Source organism: Suncus etruscus, chromosome 2 (assembly GCF_024139225.1).
Source record: "Suncus etruscus isolate mSunEtr1 chromosome 2, mSunEtr1.pri.cur, whole genome shotgun sequence".
Lineage (NCBI taxonomy): Eukaryota > Metazoa > Chordata > Mammalia > Eulipotyphla > Soricidae > Suncus > Suncus etruscus.
Window position 1 is genome coordinate 1907449 of NC_064849.1, and position 21774 is coordinate 1929222.

The 21774-nt window shown below is 61.4% G+C and overlaps 1 protein-coding gene across 1 annotated transcript; it reads left to right on the plus strand.

Annotated features, from left to right (window-relative positions):
• The first annotated feature begins 2351 nt into the window (after positions 1–2351).
• Positions 2352–21277, plus strand: SETD1B (SET domain containing 1B, histone lysine methyltransferase). The gene is given in 29 exon segments (XM_049768196.1): positions 2352–2504; positions 2633–2909; positions 3200–3345; positions 3836–4021; positions 4325–4423; positions 5069–5339; positions 7101–7189; positions 7192–7215; positions 8323–8448; positions 8450–8581; positions 8583–8633; positions 8635–8997; positions 9000–9146; positions 9149–9271; positions 9274–9321; positions 9323–9364; positions 9366–9429; positions 9468–9574; positions 11943–12749; positions 12859–13120; positions 13201–13550; positions 13656–13761; positions 14604–15164; positions 15900–17126; positions 18038–18204; positions 19214–19345; positions 19441–19560; positions 19640–19777; positions 21037–21277. Coding segments are annotated over 29 exon segments (6492 nt in total). The 3' UTR covers positions 21211–21277.
• Positions 21278–21774: the final 497 nt, after the last annotated feature.

Genomic DNA, 21774 nt, shown 5'->3' on the forward strand with positions numbered 1-21774 from the left:
CCTTTGGAGTCTGGAGGATCAAGCAGGGTGGAGGTTTTGGGAGGATTATTGGGGGGGAAAAACACTCCAAACAGTAAGGAAAAGGGGCTTGTTTAGGTGGGAATATATTTTGGGAGTAGAGGGGGTGTCTGGTTGCTCGTTACCTCTTTTGTTTTTAAGTTACACTCATGGCACTGCTTGGTCCTTCCATTTCGGCAAACTTTCCAGGGTTGGGCCAGCGAAAGGCAAAAAGGCAAAAGGTGGCTTCGCAGAGGGCTGTTTAGTGGCGTTGGATCTACCAACAGCGTGACCGTCGGTAGGAGACAAAGGCGAAAACTAGAGTCTGGAGCAAACAAAGCAAAAAAAGGAAAAAAAAATGGCTCTGGCCATCCCCACCGCCATAGGAGAGCCAGCTCGGACTTGTTTTGCAGTTTTAATCTAGTTTTCTGTGACGGCTTCTCGCCTCTTTGGAGACAAAGGAAAGGAAGGTACTTCCCACCACCACCACCGCCATCACACCACCATCTTCAACACCGCCCTCTCCCTGAGAAAGACGAGCTATTTTTCTTCCAGGACATCGATTTTCAAGGAAAAAGGACAGTACTGGGAAGAAAGCTGGCTAGCATTTACTGCTGCCCGACATTTTCCAAAGCTTACAGCTAAAATAAAACCCAACCAACCAGAAAATTCCATTAGCAAAATGGCCTAGAAGCATTTTTTTTAAGACAAGAGAAGACAAAAGACAAGACATGCAGAGGAAGGTTCCGAAAAATATTGAAGTACATCGCAGTAACATGAACATGAAAACTGCACTGCTAAGGACAAGACTGGATCGGGTACTTACAATGGAAAAAGGTTTTGAACCACTTAAAAAGAGTAACAAAAGATTTAGTTATTTTTTTGTTGTTGCTGCCACTTCACCTATCTTGCAACTAGACATTGAAAACATTACCTTGTTAAAAAAAGAAAAACAACAGAGCAGGAGTTAATAAGATGGCTAGGTTTTAAGTGTTTTAATAGAGGAAACTAGATATTTAAAAAAATTTATTGTTCAGCCAAAGAGAATACAGATTAAGACAGCTCCCAGCTCCCTCCCAACCTCCCAAGGAAAAAAAAAATACCCCAAAAACAAAAAAAGTAAAAAAAAAAATAAAATTAAATGTCATTTACTTAGGTTGTTTTTTTTTTGGAATTCAAAATTGTTAACTGCTGACATGAAGGGTGTGCTATGACCTGGTTATACAAGACAAAGATGGATTCCGAGTCATGAGGCAAAACAACAAGAACCAAAAAAAAAAAAAATCCAGATCTAATTTTTTTTTTGGGAAAAATAAAAAGCATCTTCTTTGCAATTCTTCCAGTTTTGAGTCCTTTAGCCTGCTGACAAACGTTCAGACATGACAGAGGCGTCCTGCACTGGATGGATGGATGGTGGAGTCAAAGGCAAGAGGCGCAAAACAACAGCCACACTCGTTCCCCATTTGCGAGCCAGGAAAAAACCCGCTTGGCCGTTTCATCCCTTGCAGGAAAATGGCTCCCGCCTCGCCCAGGCCGGCCTCTCCTTGCGTCTGAGCAGGGCGGCCCGGCGGCGCCGCGTCTAATAGCCCGAGCCCGCAACAAGCCGCGCGCTGATTGGCTGCCGCGCCCCGCCGCCCCCGCGCCGGCCAATCAGCGCCGCGCGGCCCGCCGGCAGAGCCCGGAAGTGAGCCTCGCGCTGAGGCCGCACCGCCGGCGACGCCCGGCGCGGCCATTGCCGTGGGGGGCCTTGGAGGCAGGCGCCTGTGGGCTCGGCCGGGAAGGGGTCGTGCGGGGGGCTGCTGGGCGGGCCTGGTGGGTGTCCTCGTCCTCGTCCTCGTCCACGGCCCGAGCTCGGAGTTGGAGTCGGAGTCGGGCTGACAAAATGGGAGCCGCGTGCTGATGGGCCCTTTGCAGAAAGCAAAGGGGAAGGGAAAGAAAATGCAGAGAGAAGGGGTGGATGGGCCCGGAGAGAGAGCACAGCGGCGTTTGCCTTGCAAGCAGCCGATCCAGGACCAGAGGTGGTTGGTTTGAATCCCGGTGTCCCATAGGGTCCCCCGTGCCTGCCAGGAGCTATTTCTGAGTAGACAGCCAGGAGTAGTAACCCCTGAGCACCGCCGGGTGTGGCCCAAAACCCAAAAAACAAACAAAACAAGAAGGGGTTGGTGTGGGAGACAATCAGTCGGCGCTGCTGCTCCCCAAAGTGGAACAGGGCGATTACACACACGCACAGACACACAGACACACAGACACACACACACACACACACACAGCCTCCCTCCGTCAGCCCTTGGGGCCTGGCCAGGCTTGCATCCCCTCTCCTCCCCGAGGAAGGAAGGACTGGCCAGCTCGGGGCCATGGCTAGCCCGGCTGCCAGTGGGCCTGGCCGGCCTCTGCCCGGCTCCTCTGCCGCTCCGGCCCCTCTGGCGGGGAGGAGGCGGCGGCCCGGGCCCGGGAGGAAGCTGCAGCCCCGAAACCTCGATTGCAAGCGACTCGGCCTTGCAGCCACAGTCAGTCAGTCGACTTGCCTCCGCCCTCCCCTAGTGCCACCAGCCTCCTGCGGGCTCCCCGCGTCCACCCAAGCACTGGGCAGCCACACTGTACACACAGGGACACGCGTCCACCCCGTCTCCGGCAGCAGCAGCAGCAGCAGCGAGGGAAAGGCCCCAAGCCCCAGCCCCAGCCAGGCCGCCCACCGTGCCGCCTGCGTCCCCCTCGGCCCAGGCGGCTGGGCAGCGGCACGTCGGGGCGCCAGGGCAGGGGCCGCGATGGCCAGGTCGGGGCGCCCGGGCTGAGGGCGCGGGAGGCCGACGCGGGCAGAGGCAGAGGCAGAGACCCCCCTGGGCCGCAGCCCAGCCATGTCCCCCAGCCGGCGCGGCCCGCCCTGCCTGCCCCCGGCCCCCCGGCCCACCTGGGTGAGTCCCAGCAGGAGGGAGCCGCGCAAGGCCCGGCTTCCCCCGGGGAGGGAGCGCAGGGCGCGCGCGGGCGCGGGGCGGGGGGCCGGCCGCTGGGGCCCGGGGCTTTGGCGGCGCAGCTGCCGCCGCCGCCGGGAGGGAGCGAGCGAGCGGCGGGAGCAGGGGCAGGAGGAGGAGGAGGCGGAGGAAGAGGAGGAGGAGGAGGAGGAGGCGGCGGCGAGGAGGAGGGTGAGCGTCGGGCCGGGCTCCTTGGCGGTGTATTGTGGGATGTGCGGCTTCTGGGAGCCGAGGCTCCGCCGCCAGCCGCCTCCTCCCGGCCAGCAGCAGCGGCAGCGGCAGGAGCAGCAGCCCCGGCCCCGGCCGCCCCGGCCCCGGCTCCCGCGGGGGACACCATGTACTGGCTGGCGGCGCGGGGAGGCCGGCGCCCGGCGGGGATGTAAGAGGCCGGGCCGGGCGGACGGGCGGGCGAGCCGAGCCGAGCCGAGTTGAGCCCAGCCGGGCCGGGCCGGGCCTGCCGCGAGCGAGCGAGCCCCGAGCCCGCCCGCCCGCCTGCCCGCCTGCCCGAGCCAGCCACGCCACGCCGGGCCGAGCCGAGCCGGGCCGGGCCGGGCCGCGCCGCGCCGCGCACCATGGCCGGAGCCCGCGTCCTTCCCTTCCTTCCCCCCAACCGTGCGCCCCGGGACCCCGATCCCTTGGAATCTTCGAGGGGCCCCGGCTCGGCTGGCTGCTTTGGGGGTCTGGGTTTGGGGGCGCACGGCTAGGCGGGAAGGGCCCCCCGCATGGGGCATTGCTGGGTGTTGGGTGTTTGTGTGTGCGTCCGTGCCGTGTCCGTGCGTCGGGCCCACAGCCGGCTGGCCGGCCGACCGACCGACCGACCGACCGACCGACTGACCGGCCGCTTGCCGCCTTCCCTCTCTCCCCTCCAGGTTGGGCTAACGGCATGGAGGACACCCCCCCCCCACCCCCACCAGCAGCCGCCCCCGCCGCAGCCCGGCCCCTCGGGCGAGAGGAGGAACCACCACTGGAGGAGTTACAAGTTGATGATCGACCCGGCCCTCAAGAAGGGCCACCACAAGCTGTACCGCTACGATGGGCAGCACTTCAGCCTGGCGGTGAGCGGCCCGGCCGGGGAAAGCCACCCGCTGCCCCAGACACACACACGCGCGCGCGCGCACACACACACACAGCCCGTCCCGGCCAACTGTCAGCCTCGTTGGCCCAGGCCCGAGTTTGACAAGTGCCCCCTTCCTTCACAAGGCTGGCTGGCTGGCTGGCTGGCTGGGTGGGTGGGGGTCCTGTCTGGGTTTGGGGTCTGGGCCTGGCCCTGCCCCTGGCACCCCTGGTCCCCCCCGAATCTAACCTGACCCCCACTGCGCCCCCCACCCACCCGCACACGCTCTCCTCCCCGCACGCAGATGTCCAGCAACCGCCCCGTGGAGATCGTGGAGGATCCGCGGGTCGTGGGCATCTGGACCAAAAACAAGGAGCTGGAGCTGTCGGTGCCCAAATTCAAGGTAGGATCCTCCCCTCCCGAGGCCCCTTCTCCGCGCCCTCCCTCCGCCTCCCCCCCACACTGCCCGAGTTCCAAAATAACGTCAGTCCAGTCCAGTTGGCCCAGCCCGGCCCGGCCCCGCCAGGTTCCCGCCAGGACCAGGACCAGGATGCACCCCCCACTCCAGGAAGTTTGGGCTGGGGAGCTGTCGACCCTGACCCCCTCAAAGCCCCCAGCGGGCCCCCAGGCTCTCCTCTTCCCGGCCTGGTGGTCCTTGCCCTGCCCCAGCCCCTGCTCCTGCCCCTGCCCGCCTGGGGGCTTGGCCTGGGACCCGCCCCCTTCACCTTTCGGGGCCCTTTAGGAAAGGGCGACTTTCCCTTTCGGGTCGCCCAGGGCCCCCGAGGGTGCCGAAAGAGAAACTGCTTCCTCTCCCCTTCCCTTGCGAAGCCTGAGGACTTCCACGTTCCAAACGATTTCATCCTCTGCTTCCCGGGCCCGCCTGCCTGTCTTTTTCTTTCCTTCCCCCAAATTAATTTTCATTTAAATCTTCTTTTGTCTTCCACTGGAGCATGTGAGTGGGGAGCGGTGTGTGTGTGTGGGGGGGGGGTGTTTCCCCGTCAGAAAAAAATACTGGAAAACAACTCCCTTCCCTGGCCCCTGCCGCCAGATCGACGAGTTCTACGTGGGCCCGGTGCCTCCGAAGCAGGTGACATTTGCCAAGCTCAACGACAACGTCCGCGAGAACTTCCTGAGGGACATGTGCAAGAAGTATGGGGAGGTGGAAGAGGTGGAGATTCTCTACAACCCCAAGACCAAGAAGCACCTGGGCATCGCCAAGGTGGTGTTCGCCACGGTGCGGGGGGCCAAGGAGGCCGTGCAGCACTTGCACAGCACCTCTGTCATGGGCAACATTATCCACGTGGAACTGGACACCAAAGGTGAGGCCTTGCCCGCCTGCTCCCTCACTTCTCGGGGTGCCCTTCCCTCCCCTCTCTTCCTTGGACGCCCCCCTAACCCCTGTGTGTGTGTGTGTGTGTGTGTGTGTGTGTGTCCTCCCTAGGCAGTCACGTGTCGCGAAGTGTGTTGTCTGTTGCTAGGAGACAGGGCTGTAATTTACCAAATGTGCCTGTCCTTGGCCACTACACCTCTGGGGAACCCCCCCAGAGGCTTACCCCACCGCCGGCACCCCCTTTGGGCCCCTCACTGGGAGCCCTGGTGGCCTGGGGGGGGGTTAGAGACAGTCCCTAGTGTTGCCCCAGCTGCATCGAGGGAAGGAAGGCAAGTGGCTGGGTTGGTTGACTGGGGAGTGGGGTGGTGGCAGAGGGCGGCCCCCCAAGATAGCTCTAGCTGAAAAGAGAGGAGATCCCCCAGCTCCAAGGGTCCCGGAGTGTGGCTTCATTGAGAAGGTTCAGCTCTGGGGAGCTGGATGGCTCCCTCGGCCACCTCCCCTCCTCTCTTAAAGAGACAGCAGCGCCTCCCGAGCCTGGGAACCCAGCTCGGGCTGTTCCCGCCCACTGGGAAGGCTGGGGAGGCTGGAGGGCGTCCCCACACTGGGCCTGTGGTCTCTAGGGAAGTTCCTCGTGTGAGCGAGTGCCTGGTCTGACACCCCGCCACCTCTGGCCCTCGGTCACTTGGGCAGACCCTGTGGTGATGTTGGGGGGCCCTAGCGGGCGGGGTGGTGGTGGTGGTGGTGGCCTGTGCCTGTCAGCCTGAGAGAAGGGGTGTAAGCTCAGGGTCTGGGGCAGCTAGGGCTCAAGTCAGACCCTCCTTTCGTTTGGCTTTAATGTGACTTCAACCTGGCCTGGTGTGCATCGTCTTCAAGGCCCCCTGGGACTTCTAAATGGGGGGGGGGACTCACTTTCATGTTTCAGAGGGACTCAAGGTGGCCCTACACTCACCCAGTAGTAGTTTATAAGCTCAAGTCTCCTTCCAAGTTTCTCGCGCGTGTGCGTGCGTGTGTGTGTGTGTGTGTGTGTGTGTGTTGGGGGGCCATGCATGGGACTAGTGTGTGTGTGTGTGTGTGTGTGTTGGGGGGCCATGCATGGGACTAGTTCCGCCTGCTTCTATGGGGGGAGTTGTAGGCTGGAATTGTTATGAGAATCACTGGAGAGGGCTCGCTCACTCTGTGCACCAGTCATCTCCCCCTTTTAGAAACTTAGTTTCTAAAATAAAAAAAAAACAAACGCAAAAAAAGAAGCTTCTTGCATTTCTAGCAAGAGCAGAAGTGGCGGCTGCAGAGCCCAAGAGTTCCAGGAACGGGCTTCCTTCTTTGCATATTCATGCAGCTAATGGGCCACTGTAGCAGTGGAGGGAGGAAGGAAGGAAGGAGGAGGGTCTCTTCCAGGGGTGCTGGACCTGTGGCCGCTCAGCGACCACCTGGGGCTCCTCTCTCTCCACTTCCTCCCTCCCGCAGCTCCTTGCTCCCAGTGGGAAGACCTCACGATTGGTTACTTTGGGTGCCACCAAGGGCCCAGGTGGCAGAAAAGGATTTTGTTGGGGGGGGGGGAGTGGAGGAGCAGGAGTGTCAGTATTTTGGTCTTGGGGGAATTCCCGGCATTTGGGGAATACATTTTGAATCTCAGACGCAGGAAGGAGGAGTAGAGGGCGTGGTCAGGCTGGGGGCTTGGGCACAAGACTACCAATGGTGTATGGGCACCCGGTCCCACTCTCACGGGGCCCCCATCTTGCCCCCCTCACAGGGGAGACACGTATGCGGTTCTATGAGCTGCTGGTCACCGGCCGCTATACGCCCCAGACCCTCCCGGTGGGTGAGCTGGATGCTGTGTCCCCCCCCTTGTGAACGAGACCTTGCAGGTGGGTAGATCTCCCTCGGCCCCGGCACCCCCAGCTCTGTCCCCAGTTCCAACCTCAGGCACCAGGGCAGGAGAGGCGCCCCCCCCCCCACCTGCCGCTGTTCCCTGGAACTAGAAAGTCTCACCCTGCACCCCTCCACTGGACCCCCAGAATCTAGCCAGCAAGACTGAGTCCTCCCCAGATGCTCCCAGCACTCCTCACCCCCCCAAGTGTCTTTCCCAGCTCAGGAGGTATTTCACCCAGCACCCACTTTCACCTGGCCGCAGGGGTTGGTGTGGAGGAAACAGGGTCTGGTCTACCAGTTCCTGCACTCAACAGTTTTTGCTCCTGCTTGAAAGGACCCTGGGCCCGAATGAAAAAGCCCTCTTCCTGCCTGGATGCTGGATCTTCTCTCTTCTGGGGATCTCAGGAAGCCAATAAACTAACTTTCTTCCTCCTTTCCTCTATTTATCCCTCCCTCCTTCTGCTCTGCCTCTCTTTTTCTTCCCTCCTTCCCTCCATTCCCTCCTGCCTGCCTTCCTTGCCTTTTATTTTTCCTTCCTTCCACCTTTTTCTTTTTTCTCCTTCCTCTCTTTCCTTCCTTTTCTTTTTCTCCTTCTCTTCCTCTTCCTCCCTCCTTCCTCCCGTTTCTTCCCTCCCTTCTTCCCTTCCTTCCTTCTTCCCTTCCTTCCTTCCTCCCTTCTCTCCCTTCCTTCCTTCCTTCCTTCCTTCTACTTCCTTCCTTCCTACTTCCTTCCTTCCTTCTTCCTTCCTTCCTCCCTCCCTCCTTCCTTCTCTTTCTTTTTTGTTTTTTGGGTCACACCTGGCAGTACTCAAGGGTTACTCCAGGCTTTGCACTCAGAAATCGCTCCTGGCAGACTTGGGGAACCCTATGGGGTGTTGGGTGTTAGTCACATACAGAAGAGCACTTTACCCCCCTGTCATTAGTCGCTCTCAACCCCAGACTATAGAATGTCTTGCAGTATAATTGGCTGCTCAGTGATTAGAGACAGGTGGGTGAGCCCCCACCTCTTCCTTGCTGCCTGTCGCAGGCCTGGAACAGAACAGGACCCTGTGGGCTTGCAGCTCCTGCAGTGGACTCCACTCTTCCCCCCACTCTCTTCCCAGCTCTCCGATGCTCTCAAGCGCCTCAAGGACGGGGGCCTTATCTACAGGCGGGTGGGCTCAGGCTCGTCTGCTGTCAACCCCCACCAGCGGGGGGGACGCCCTTCTACCAGGACACGGGCCTACTCCCAGCCGCCGCTTGGACACCCCAACTCCTTACGGACAGGGCACCCCGCTCTCATACGCGCCTGGGCACCACCCTTCTCCCAGGAGTTCCAGCTACTCCAGCAGGCAGCCCACACCCTCCTACCTCTTCGGCCAAGGACCCCTCCAACACCTTCAAGGCCCGGCGCCACGAGAGCAAGTTCACGGAACGCTTACAACCGCCGCCATGAGCATCACTACGTGCTGGCTCCTCGGGGGGGCGTTCCGGCCAGGGGCAGGGGCCTCGGGTGGCCTACCGGGGTCCTGGGGACCTCCCATTCGGGGCGGTCAGCTGCAGGCGGGGCGCCCCGTTCAAAGACCCAGCCACCAGACTCGGCCACTTCGCCACACCCCGCCACCGGCCCCTGTGCCCCAGCCACTGGCGTGCCCTTCAAGTCGGCCTTCTCGCCACAATACCAGACTCCCGTGCCGCCCTACCCTCCGCCCCCCCGAGAGCCCTCCCTACCCCGACCTTTGGGTCCGGGACAGCGGGGGAGGTTCCGCAGAGCCCCGGCTCCCCCACCGCTGCCCCCGAGGCTGAGCCGCTAGCTACGGAGAAAGCCGGGGAACACCCCCGGGCCCCCCACCGTTGCCACCCGAGGGCCAACTGCATGGAGCTGGGCGGCCGGCACCACCTTTGGCTGGAGCCCCGGAAGCCCTGCGACAGCCCTGGCACGCCCACTCGCTCGAGTCCTCCTCTCCTGGGCCCGAGAAGGCGCACGACAGCCTGGACTCGCGCATCGAGATGCTGCTCAAGGAGCAGCGCACCAAGCTGCCCTTCCTCCGGGAGCACGACTCGGACCCTGAGGCTTGCGCATGGAGGGGAGCCCCATCTCCTCCTCATCTCTCCAGCTCTCCCCCGCTCGCCCCCTTCGGCGCCAACGTGGCCCAGCCCGGCTTCTCGTGGGCTCTCGCCACCCTCGTCGCGCCCGTCCAGCACCGGCCTGGAGGGACATCAGCCCCCACGCCCCTGCCGACTCGGACTCGGATGTCGACGCGACGAGCGAGACCTGGGCCGGCCCGGACCCTGCCGGGTGTTCTGGGTCAGGCGGCAGAGGTGGCCTTGGACCTGGCCAGAGACAGGACCCCAACCTCTGAGAAGATGGATGAGGTACCAACCCCTTGGGCCCTGCCTGTCTGTATGTCTTTTTGGTTTGCTTTGGGGACATAACCCTGGCTCTGCGTTCAGAAGTCGCTCCTGGCAGGTCAGGGAACCCTATGGGATGCTGGGGATTGAAACCTAGGCCTATCTGTGTCGGCCACGTGCAGGCAAATGCCTGTCCCCCATCTTTGTAGCTTCCCCTCTCAGTCATGAAAAGCTTTCCATCCAGGAGAGCCGGAGGCACTCAGAGGACCCTACATCCAAGAGGGGGACCATGGAGAAGCCGATGTGTTTGATGGGGAGCAGGTTTGCTGCCAGGTCCTGGGCGAGTTGCCCATCCGTGGAGACTCGATGCAGTCTCCAGCTCTGCTGGCCAGAGAGGGGGTTCAGGGAGGAGATAGGCTCCCAATGGGGGCTGCTTGGGGAGGATTCTTCTGAACTCAAGAGGCCCTGGGGTGGAGCGGTGATTCTGGACACCTTCCCCCTTCTTCTGGTATGATCCTGGCCCGTCAGAGTGCTCTGTGACCTAGGGGCAAGTTTTAGGAGGGTGCTTGAGGAAGAAGGGGAGCTAGTGGGAGACAGCACAGGGCCCTGCCTGCTGTGTCTTTCCTTGGACCAGCCCTCACGGGTGACAGCAGCCAGAAGGCAGGTTGGGGACCCACTGCTGATGGGTGGGGTGCAGGATGGGTCTTCCCACCTGGCTTTTTTGAGTTGGAGCCTGTGGGTTCCCTATGGGGCTTCGAGGGAACCTCAGGGTGTCCTGCAGGCCTTGGGGAGCAGGGTCCCCTCCTGCTGCCTCAGAGAAACAGGAAACAGCACGTGGAGGGCCAGGGGTGGGGGCAAGTACTTCCTGGAGGTCAGTGATTTCTGATGCCAGGTGTCCTGGAGGACGGGGTGAGGGGTCGGTCTGGGATTGGGTGGGGGCTGCAGATGTCCTGGCTGGAGAGAGTAGTCAGAGGGCTGGGATAGTTTGAGGGAACTGAGGAGAGCCCCAAGAACTGGCTGGGCTCAGGCTGGCCCGCGGGCACCCCCTCCTGGTCACCGGGAGAACAGCACCTGGGATCCCTGGGTCTGGTCCTGGAGATGTGCCCTGGACTCTCGGACCCTGAGAGCAGGGTTCAGGTCCCCAGGCCCTGGGAAGAGCACTTGGGGGGAGTCTAGGGAGCCTGGAGGGGGGAAATAAAGCTTCACTGAGTGAGGCCTGAGCTCACCCGTTCAGGGCCCATCAGTTCAGGCATTGATTGAAACTTGAACCGCGAGCCTCAGCTCTGAGTGGCCCTGGCGAAGCCTCTGTGCCTCTGGGGCCTCCCTCAGTTTTGGGGTCTGTGAAATGGGACCAGAGAGGCCACTTCACCTCACCCCACACAGCTTGGCTGAGGTCTTCAGAGCCCTGGCAGGGTCGCAGGGATCCATCCCCCTGCTCCTCCCTCCGCCCTCCTCCCCTCTCTCCCCGCCCCTGGGTGGGAGGGCCGAGCTGGCCTGGGGCGGAGTGTGCTCAGTGATCCCATAGCTCTGTGATTGGCTTGTGGCTGTGCTCCTACTTAACCCTCCGTGTGCTGGTCCCTTATTTGGTGATGTGACCGGTGGACCCCTTTTTTGTTGTTTGTTGTTTGTTCTGTTTTGGGACCACACCCGCAGCGTTCAGGGGTTACTCCTGGCTCTGGGCTCAGAAATTGCTCTTGGCAGGCTTGGGGGACCCTATGGGATGCTGGGGATTGAACTTGGGCCCGTTCCCTTTTGATGAGCTCCAGAGGATGAAGGGAACTCTGAGGAAATGACCCAGTCATATCCCGAGCTTCCTAGCTAGTCTCCTGGGCTTTCCTTCCTCTTCTTTCCTCACTGTCACCTCTGATCTCTCACCCTTCGCAGAGGGCCCCCACTAGCCCGCCAACAGTTCTCTGTCCCTGGCACCCCACGAACACTGTCCTACCACCCTCCTGTTCCCTCCTCACTGGCCTGGGGAGACCAAGGACACTGCCCTCAGACATGCCTGGAGCCTCTGTCCCCTGAGACAGGAAGGCAGCCCGACTAGAGGCACAGGTCTCGGTTCAGGTCCGGCTGCTCAGCTAGCTTGCTGGAGCTCAGCGCCCCAGTTTCTTCTCCAGAGACATGGAGGCGATGGGGGTCTCTGATATCCAGCTAGCAAAGTACGGCTGGACATGAGCTGAGATAGACGGAACTTAGTACATTATCTCCCTGTCTGCAAACCCCACAATGTACTTCTCGCCTCTCCCCCTTTCCTCCCTAGAGACGAGGCATCTCCCGCCTCACCTGGCCCTGGCCCTTTCCTGGGCATGGTAACCGGCGCACAGTGCACCTGTGGGAAGTGACAGCCTCCCTTCCCCGGTCACCCCTCACTGGCTCTCTGTCCCCACAGGGCCAGCAGTCCTCGGGCGAAGACATGGAGATCTCAGACGATGAGATGCCATCAGCCCCCATCACCAGCGCTGACTGCCCCAAGCCCATGGTGGTGACCCCGGGGGCTGGGTCCGTGACTGCCCAATCTGTGCTGGCCGCGACCCTACCGCTGCCACCTCCGCCGGGATTCCCGCCCCTGCCGCCACCACCGCCTCCGCCACCACCGCAGCCAGGCTTCCCTATGCCACCCCCTCTGCCACCGCCGCCGCCGCCACCACCCCCGGCTCACCCGGCTGTGACTGTGCCCCCACCGCCCTTGCCAGCACCTCCGGGCGTCCCGCCACCGCCCATCCTGCCACCGCTGCCGCCGTTCCCCCCAGGCCTGTTCCCCGTCATGCAAGTGGACATGAGCCATGTGCTGGGAGGCCAGTGGGGGGGGATGCCCATGTCCTTCCAGATGCAAACACAGATGCTCAGCCGGCTGATGACGGGCCACGGTGCCTGTCCCTATCCCCCTTTCATGGCGGCTGGGCTTCAATTTGTCAACCTGCCCCCCTACCGCGGCCCCTTCAGCTTGAGCAATGCGGCCGGCCCTAGCCGTGGCCAGCCCTGGCCCCCCCTGCCCAAGTTCGACCCATCTGTGCCACCGCCGGGCTACGTCCCACGGCAGGAGGATCCCCACAAGGCCACGGTGGACGGGGTCCTGCTGGTGGTGCTCAAGGAGCTGAAGGCCATCATGAAGCGTGACCTGAACCGCAAGATGGTGGAGGTGGTGGCCTTCCGGGCCTTCGACGAGTGGTGGGCCAAGAAGGAGCGTTCAGCAAAGGTGGGGTTCTCCTCCCCGAGCCTCAGCCCCAACACCCAACTCGGAGCCACGCAGGCAATGTCTCGGCCAGCGCCCTGCTAATCATGCAACTGTCCCCCCCACTCTATAGGCCTCGCTGACTCCGGTGAAGTCGGGTGACCACAAGGACGAGGACAGGCCGAAGCCCAAGGACCGCCTCGCCTCGAGCCTGCTGGAATCCTGGGGCAAGGGTGAGGGCTTAGGCTACGAGGGCCTGGGCCTGGGCATCGGCCTGCGGGGTGCCATCCGCCTGCCCTCCTTCAAAGTCAAGAGGAAGGAACCTCCTGACTCGGCCTCGGCTGGTGACCAGAAACGCCTACGGCCCTCTACCTCAGTGGATGAGGAAGATGAAGGTTTGTGGTCTGGGGCTCCCTGCAGGGGGAATGCGGTGGGAAGCCCCCCACATCCTGTGACCCCTTAGTCTCCCTCCTAGAGTCGGAGCGTGAGCGGGACCGGGACGTGGCTGACCCCCCTGGCGAGCTGGCCAAGCGTGACCCCAAGAGCATGGTCCGGCGACGGCCCGCTCGGCCCCTGGAGCTGGACAGCGGCGGGGAGGAAGATGAGAAGGAGTCTCTGTCCGTGTCCTCGGCCTCCTCGGCGTCCTCGTCCTCTAGCTCATCCTCGGCCTCCCCCTCGTCCTCGGCCTCCGACAAGGAGGAGCGAGGAAGCACCGAGGAGGAGGAGGAGGAGGAAGAGGAAGAGGAGGCTGTGGAAGAGGAAGAAGAGGAGGAGGAGGAGAGGAGTGCCAGGAGTAAGAGCTCCACCTCTTCCACATCAGACAAGGTGCAAAATGCAGGGCAGCCAGGGTTAGGGGTACGGGGGCTCGGACTGATGGGGGGTGTGTGTGTGTGAGACCCCAGGGCTCATCCTCTGCCTCACCATTCCCAGGACGAAGACGAAGACAGCGACGATGACCAAGCCGAGTCTGAGCACGAGGACCAGGACATAGCCATAATGGAGGCGACCGAGAAGGGAGATGGGACCTCAGCTGGAGGTGAGTGGCCGCGGGAGTGGGGGGACTGGGAGGTGAGACTTGCTCACATGTGCCCAGGCCCGTTGCCATGTGTGTGCGGTGTGTGTGTATGTGTGTGTGCGTGCGCGCCGCACAGTTTGTCCAGGACATGTCTCAGTTACTGGGGGCCAGGGCAGGGAGTGCTAGGACAGGAGGAGACCTAGCAGATGCGTCAAGAGCCACAGAACGGGGCACTTGAAAATGGCTGGTTTGGTGCCAAAGACAACTTAGTGGGCTAAGCCAGATGCTTTGATTGCTGAACATGGCCAGAAATGACCTCCTGGGTAACCTCAGGGTTGGGTATATCCCCAGCACTGCATGCTAGTGTTAACACCCCAGAAAAAAAAAATTATTGAAAGAGGAGCTGGAGTGATAGCACCATGAGGAAGGCATTTGCCTTGCACGTAGCCTACCCGAGTTTGATTGCCAGCATTCCTGGATGCTGAGCCTACCAGGAGTAATTTTTTTTGTTTTGTTTTTTTGGGTCACACCCGGCAGCGCTCAGGGGCCACTCCCGGCTCTACGCTCAGAAATCACTCCTGGCAGGCTCAGGGGACCATATGGGATGCCGGGATTTGAACCACTGTCCTTCTGCATGCAAGGCAAATGCCCTAACTCCATGCTATCTCGCCAGCCCCAGGAGTAATTTATTTTATTTTTTGGTTTTGGGCCATATCCAGAGGCTCTCTGGTTACTCCTGGCTCTGCACTCTGAAATCTCTCCTGGCAGGCTCAGAGGGACCATGTCTCAGACGGATGACGCTCGGGGGTGGAGGGCACCTGGGCTAGGCGCAGGGGTGACATGTGTTTCTCTGTCCTTCCCAGAAGAGGCACTGAGTGTCATCAGCTCCAAGACTGGCGCCAGCTCCTCCAGCGAAAGCTCCGACACGTCCGAGTATGAGTCCAGTTCCGAGTCGTCGTCGTCCTCGTCATCTGAGGATGAAGAGGAGCTGGACATGGTGGAAGAGGCCGAGGCAGAGAAGGAAGAGGAGGAGGAGGAGGAGGAGGAAGCCGTGGAGGAGGAAGAAGTGGAGGAGGAGGAAGAGGAGGAGGAGGAGGAGGAGAGCAAGGCCCCCACTGCTCCCCGGGAGGACGTTGAGGACATGGCCGTGGTGGGGGCCCCAGTGCTGGAGCCTGGGGATGCGAAGGAGGAGGAGGAAGAAGAGGAGGAGGAGGTGGACATTGAGGTGGAGGACGGAGTCCCTGAGGGCCAGAGCCCCAGGCTGGAGGAGCCCCCGATGCCCCCAGGCACCAAAGAGGTGGCTGGGTACCAGGAGCCCCCTTCGGAGCTGGGCCTGAGCCAAGAGGGAACTAGGCTAAGGACCCCCGAGCCCCCACCCAAAGAGATGGAGGCCCAGCCCACCCTGTCTCCGGAGCCCACTCCAGGTAATGCCGGGCACAGGGGAGGGGTGCTGGCGTGCAGCCCAGTCCAGGGGGTCCTGGCATGGGGTGGGGGTGACCTGGTGCCAGGGCTCAGCTCCCCAAACACCACTGCCCTCGTCTGGCTCCTTCCCCTCGGCCCACTGGCCCATAAGACATTTCCAGAGTTGGGGGCCGAAGTGCACTTCTAGTGATCCCCACTGGTATGTGGCCTCCCTTAATCATACACACACACACACACACAAACACACACATACCCACACTTACTCATGCAACTCCCTCAGACACATGTTCATCCATATGTAAACACACTCCAAATTCACATTCCGTTAGACACACACTGATCCACAAACACTCATACAGACTCAACACTCATAGCCACATGCTGATACACAAAGACACACCCACACGTACTCACACATTCCCTCATACACACTGAGCACATGGCCCGGACCCACAATCTCTGTTCTCAGCTCATGTGTCCTCAGCGGGCCGCCAGCCGAGTGCTGAGAGATGAATAGGGAAAAAGGCAACCTGCGGGTCCCCACCCTGTACCCTTGTCTGGATTATTCTCTGGGGTGCGTCTGGTCAGGGACCGTTGTCCCCCTCCTCTGCCACTCACCAGACTGGTTGTGGCTGGCTTGTGTCCCGGGGTCTCTTTGGGTATAGAGTCGTAGACCAGCTGGCCCTACCTAAGAGGTAGGGCAGGGACTGAGGTGGTACTGGCCTGTCTCTCTGCAGAGATTGTCCTGGAAGTCGTGCCCGAACCTCCTGTGCTGTGCTCCGGATCCCTGCAGCCACCGCTGCCACCCCTCCGGCCGCCCAGCCCCCCGCCAGAGCCTGAGACCCCAGAGCCCCCTCCCGTCCCATTGGATCTTCCCCCCGATGACCAGCCCCCGAGGACTCCTGGCCTACTGGCCAAGTCGCAGAGCACGGAGACAGTACCTGCGACACCCGGTGGGGACCCCCCACTGTCGGGGGGCAGCAGCGGCCTGTCCCTGAGCTCCCCCCAGGTGCCTGGCAGCCCCTTCTCCTACCCTGCCCCATCACCCAGCTTAAGCAGCGGGGGCCTCCCCAGGACTCCAGGCCGGGACTTCAGCTTCACGCCCACCTTCCCCGAGCCTGGAGGCCCCCTGCTCCTGCCCGTGTGCCCCCTCCCGGCAGGCCGGCGGGACGAGCGTGCTGGGCCGCTGGCTTCTCCCGTGCTCCTGGATGCCGGCCTGCCCCTGCCTCTACCCCTGCCCCTGCCTCTGCCCCTGGCACTGCCAGTCCTGCGGGCTCCGACTCGGCCCCCGGGCCAGCTGCCCCCGCTGCTGCCTGCCTCCCTGGCTCCCTGCCCACCCCCCATGAAGAGGAAGCCGGGCCGGCCTCGGCGATCACCACCCGCTGGCCTGTCCTTGGATGGGTCCCTGGTACGGCCACCTGGGGGCACTGCCCTGGGCCGGGACCTCCTGCTCCTGCCAGGCCAGCCTCAGGCTCCAGTCTTCCCCAGCACCCACGACCCTCGGACAGTTACCTTGGACTTCCGGAACACGGGGATCCCCGCCCCCCCGCTGCCCTTGCCCCCCCAGCCCCCGCCGCCCCCGCTGCCTCCCCTGGCACCGACCACCAAGCTGCCCTTCAAGGAACTGGAGAACCAGTGGCCATCCGAGGCCATCCCGCCTGGGCCCCGAGGACGGGACGAGACCACCGAGGAGCTGCTGGAACTGGCCAAGGGGCGGCCTGCTCGGCCCCTCAAGAAGCGGCCCGAGGACCTGGCCGTGGCCCCCGCCTCGCCCGAGCTCTCGCCACCGCAGCCCTTGTTCCGGCCGCGCACGGAGTTCGAGGAGATGACCATCCTCTACGACATCTGGAATGGTGGCATCGACGACGAGGACATCCGCTTTCTGTGCGTCACCTACGAGCGCCTGTTGCAGCAGGACAACGGCATGGACTGGCTCAACGACACGCTCTGGGTGTACCACCCCTATATCCTGCCACACGGTCGTGGGGGGGGCCCTCTGCCCGCCTCCCCCCAGTCACATCCCCTGCGCTGAGTTTAGTTGAGTCTCTTTTTTTTTTTTTTTTTTTTTGGTTTTTGGGCCACACCCGTTTGACGCTCAGGGGTTACTCCTGGCTATGTGCTCAGAAATCGCCCCTGGCTTGGGGGAACCATATGGGACGCCGGGGGATCGAACCGCTGTCCGTTCCTTGGCTAGCGCTTGTAAGGCAGGCACCTTACCTTCAGCGCCACCGCCCGGCCCCTAGTTGAGTCTCTTGATAGCACAGTAGGGTCGCTGGTTGTGAGATCTTAGGGAGGAGCCAGGCTCAGGGAGGCTCAGCTGCCGGCTCAGGGTCAAGTTTTCTCTGGTCACAACACCCCAACCTGGGGCCATTGTATAGCTGCCGCAGTCACGTGGTGGGAGAAACTTGGTGCTGACTGGAGCACACAGGACCCTGAGGGAGGAGCCATGGTTTTGCCACTGGCAGATGGAGAAACCGAGGCAGAATGCCACCTGTAAAGGCCCTCCAAGGCCAGAGAGAGAGCGAGAGCACAGTGAGAAGAGCAACTTGCCTTGCAGTCAGCTGGTCCATGTGTTCAATCTCTGTCATCCCATAATGTCCCAACCCCCAAGCCTACCAGGAGTTACCCCTGAGCACTATCAGTTGGTGCCCAAAAAAACAAGAAAACTCAAACAAGATCCAGGGGCACAGAGCTGGGTGCTCCTACCTGAGGGCCAGCCTGACTTTGGGGTGGTGTGGCTTTGCTTGAGAAGAGGAGCTGGGCTGGCGTTGGGGGGTGGGGCAGAAGGGTGCATTTGGTGGAGCATACTTTCGCAGTCCGGGGTACAGGATAGGTTGGCCCCAGAACGTCCATGTGGCCCTTGACTCATACTTACCCACCAGCCTTTCCTCGGCTAAGAGGAAGAAGCGGGAGGACGGCATCAGGGAGCACGTGACGGGCTGTGCCCGCAGCGAGGGTTTCTATACCATCGACAAGAAGGATAAGCTCAGGTACCTCAACAGCAGCCGCGCCAGCACCGAAGAGCCCCCTGCAGATACCCAGGTATGGCCCAGCTGGCCCGGAAGGGAGGAAGAGGAGGGGGAAGGAAGAAGAAAGCCAGGGAGGAAGAGAGAAATGGGGAAGAAAGGGAAAAGAGGAAAGGGTGGGAAGGGGGGAAGCCTTCATTTCAGGAGTCTTTGGAAGTGAGGATTGGCATTCAGCTCATTGCCCTCTATGGGTCCCATCCGAGTGTGTGGCCAGCATCAGCCAAGCAAGAGCTTGCAACAGGGATGCCAGGGTCCGTGACTGCAACAGAAATAGGAGGTGTCAGCAATAGAAGTGGATCCTGGGTTCCTGATGTGTGGATACACACACACACACCCTGGGTTCCAGATGTCACACACACACACACACACACACACACACACACGGCTGGTTGGGTTTGATCCCACACCCTGGGTTCCAGATGTCACACACACACACACACACACACACACACACACACACGGCTGGTTGGGTTTGATCCCACACCCTGGGTTCCAGATGTCACACACACACACACACACACACACACACACACACACACACGGCTGGTTGGGTTTGATCCCACACCCTGGGTTCCAGATGTCACACACACACACACACACACACACACACACACACACACACACACACACGGCTGGTTGGGTTTGATCCCTGGCATCCCATATGGTCGGTCCCCCCTTTGTTTGTCAGGAGTGAATTCCAAGCCCAGAGTCAACCAGAAGTCAGTCCTGAGCATTGCTGGGTGTGGCCCAAAACAGAAACAAATCAAATGTGTGGGCAGTTTGGGGCCATGGGAGGGCCAGGGGAACTGTGCCGTCACCCCCTCCCTCCTCTCTGGGCTGTGCAGATGTTTTGGGGGGCCTGGAGCCGTGGAGCAGGGAATCGGCTCTTCCGCTGGAGGAAGTAAGTGGCATTTGCAGATGGACAGGACAGGGAGGCAAGGAACACTTAGTGGCAAGACATGGCCGAGAGCAAGAACCTTGCCATGGCGGGGCTGCACCCCCTGACCCCGCATCCTGTCCCGCAGGGCATGAGCATCCCTGCACAGCCCCATGCGTCTACGCGGGCCGGGTCTGAGAGGCGCTCGGAGCAGCGCCGCCTGCTGTCCTCCTTCACTGGCAGCTGTGACAGCGACCTGCTCAAGTTCAACCAGCTCAAGGTGCGGCCTGGGGTGTAGTACTTGGGGGAGAGGGAGCGGCAGGGCCCGTGGCCAGGGCTCTCGCTCTCTCGCTCACCCCTTCTCGGCTCCCACAGTTCCGCAAGAAAAAGCTCAAGTTCTGCAAAAGCCACATCCACGACTGGGGCCTGTTCGCCATGGAGCCCATCGCAGCCGACGAGATGGTCATCGAGTACGTGGGCCAGAACATCCGCCAGGTAGGCGTCCCAGCGGCTGGGCAGGTCAGAGCTGGCCCGGACCAGGCCCGGCCCCAAACCGCCGCCTTGTCCCCTGCAGGTGATCGCGGACATGCGGGAGAAGCGTTACGAGGACGAAGGCATTGGCAGCAGCTACATGTTCCGGGTGGACCACGACACCATCATCGACGCCACCAAGTGTGGCAACTTTGCGCGCTTCATCAACCACAGCTGCAATGTGAGTTGGGAAGCCCTGTTGGAAATCGGGGGGTGGGGGGGAGGTCGGGCTGGGCGTCCAAAAGGTACATCGAGCTTTCCCCTGGGAAGCAGCCCCATCTTTCCTTGGTGAAGCAGCCCAGCAGGCCTGCGGCTGTTTCCCATACAGCTGTCCTGGCTGGCACATGCCCCTTGTTGTTGGCTGTGGTGGCCCAGAGAGGTAGGATGCAGCCAGTGTGGCAGTCGTGTGTGTGTGTGTGTGTGTGTGTGTGTGTGTGTGTGTGTGTGTGTGTGTGTGTGTGTGTGTGTGTGTGTTTGGAAAGACCAAATATGTGTGTGTGTGTGTGTGTGTGTGTGTGTGTGTGTGTGTGTGTGTGTTTGGAAAGACCAAAGTGGGTGATCAAGGAGTAGGCTCTTGGGGCGAAGGGCCCCAAGTCTGCAGGCCGGGGAGCAGAGTGAAACTTTCTGAGAGGCAGCAGGGGATCAGAGGGGCAGAGTGGGGCCAGAGCATCTGTGGTTCGAGGCCTGGGGTTCCACATGATCCCCCAAGTACTTTTGTTTTTGTTACTGTTTTTGGGCCACACTTGGTGGCACTCAGGGATGACTCCTGGCTCTGTGCTCAGAAATCACTCCTGGCAGGCACAGGGGACCATGTGGGATATCCCAGGTCGGCTGCATGCAGGGCAAATGCCCTACTGCTGTGCTATCGCTCCGGCCCTCGCCCTAAGCACTTTTGGACGTGACTGAGAAACTAAAGACAAGATCCCCAAAGTAAATAAAATCTAGTGGGCTGCACAGCAGGGAAGGCACTTGCCCTCCACGTGGCTGACCCGGGTTTCGACCCCGGCACCCCAGAGGGTTTCCCGAACTTCATTAGAATTGATTCCTGAGCATAGAGCAGGAGTGAGTCCTGAATACTGCCAGATGTGGCCACCCCAAGATAAACAAAACCCAAGTAGGTGTCGGAGGTTGTACTTAGGGCCCCTAGCTCGGCACCTGCATGATGCCCAGAGGTTCAGGCCTGGGCTTGGTGGCCCAGAGCTCCCCCCTTGGCTTGGTGGCCCCGATGTGCCTCTCAGCCACCGCCTCCAACAACTCCAGTTGCTTTTTCACTGCGGCACCAAAGCCTCCATCCAGCCTGGCCTGGCCTGGCCCAGGCTCGTCCCCAACCCTCCCTGGAGTCTGTGGTGGGGTCCAGGCTGGCGCTTGAGGGGCAGGCGGGGGTCGGAGTGCCCGGGGTTGGGGCCTCACCCTGGCGCCGCCCCTCTGCCCACCCCACAGCCCAACTGCTACGCCAAGGTGATCACGGTGGAGTCGCAGAAGAAGATCGTCATCTACTCCAAGCAACACATCAGCGTCAACGAGGAGATCACCTACGACTACAAGTTCCCCATCGAGGACGTCAAGATCCCCTGCCTGTGCGGCTCTGAGAACTGCCGGGGGACACTCAATTAGGCCCGCCCCACTTCAGGTGCTGTCCCCCACCCCACGTTACCCCGGGGGACCCCCGCACCGGAACGGCTTCCCCTCCGAGAGCGGGTGTCCGTCCCCAGCCACCCCCTGGTCCTGTCCCCCATCATCGTCCTCATGGACCCCCCCCATCTGCCCCCACGAATGCTGCTATGTTCTCGTGTCTTCTCACTCAGAGAAAAAGACGTGGATGCTCAGATGTGAAGACAGAACCGCAGAGCAAGACCCTGGGGTGGGCTGGGCTGGGCTGGGCTGGGCTGGAACGGGGGGAGGGACCCATATTCCTTCTAGGGCCCCCCTCCTGGGCGCCTGGTGCTGCAGAGAGGTGGGGAGGCCAAGCCAGTGGCTTTGGCCTCAGAACACTGCAAGGTGCCCGGCCTCCGGGCCTGTTCCTTCCCCAGCAGCCTGGGGGCGCTGTCTCCCACGTGGACCCTCGCGAGGCCAGTTGGCCCCCAGGCAGGCTCTCTCTCCCACCCTTTCCCCCTCCCGCCCTCCAAACCCCCCAATCTTGGGTTCAATGTTTACTTTCTCATTCGAATGCCAGCAAGG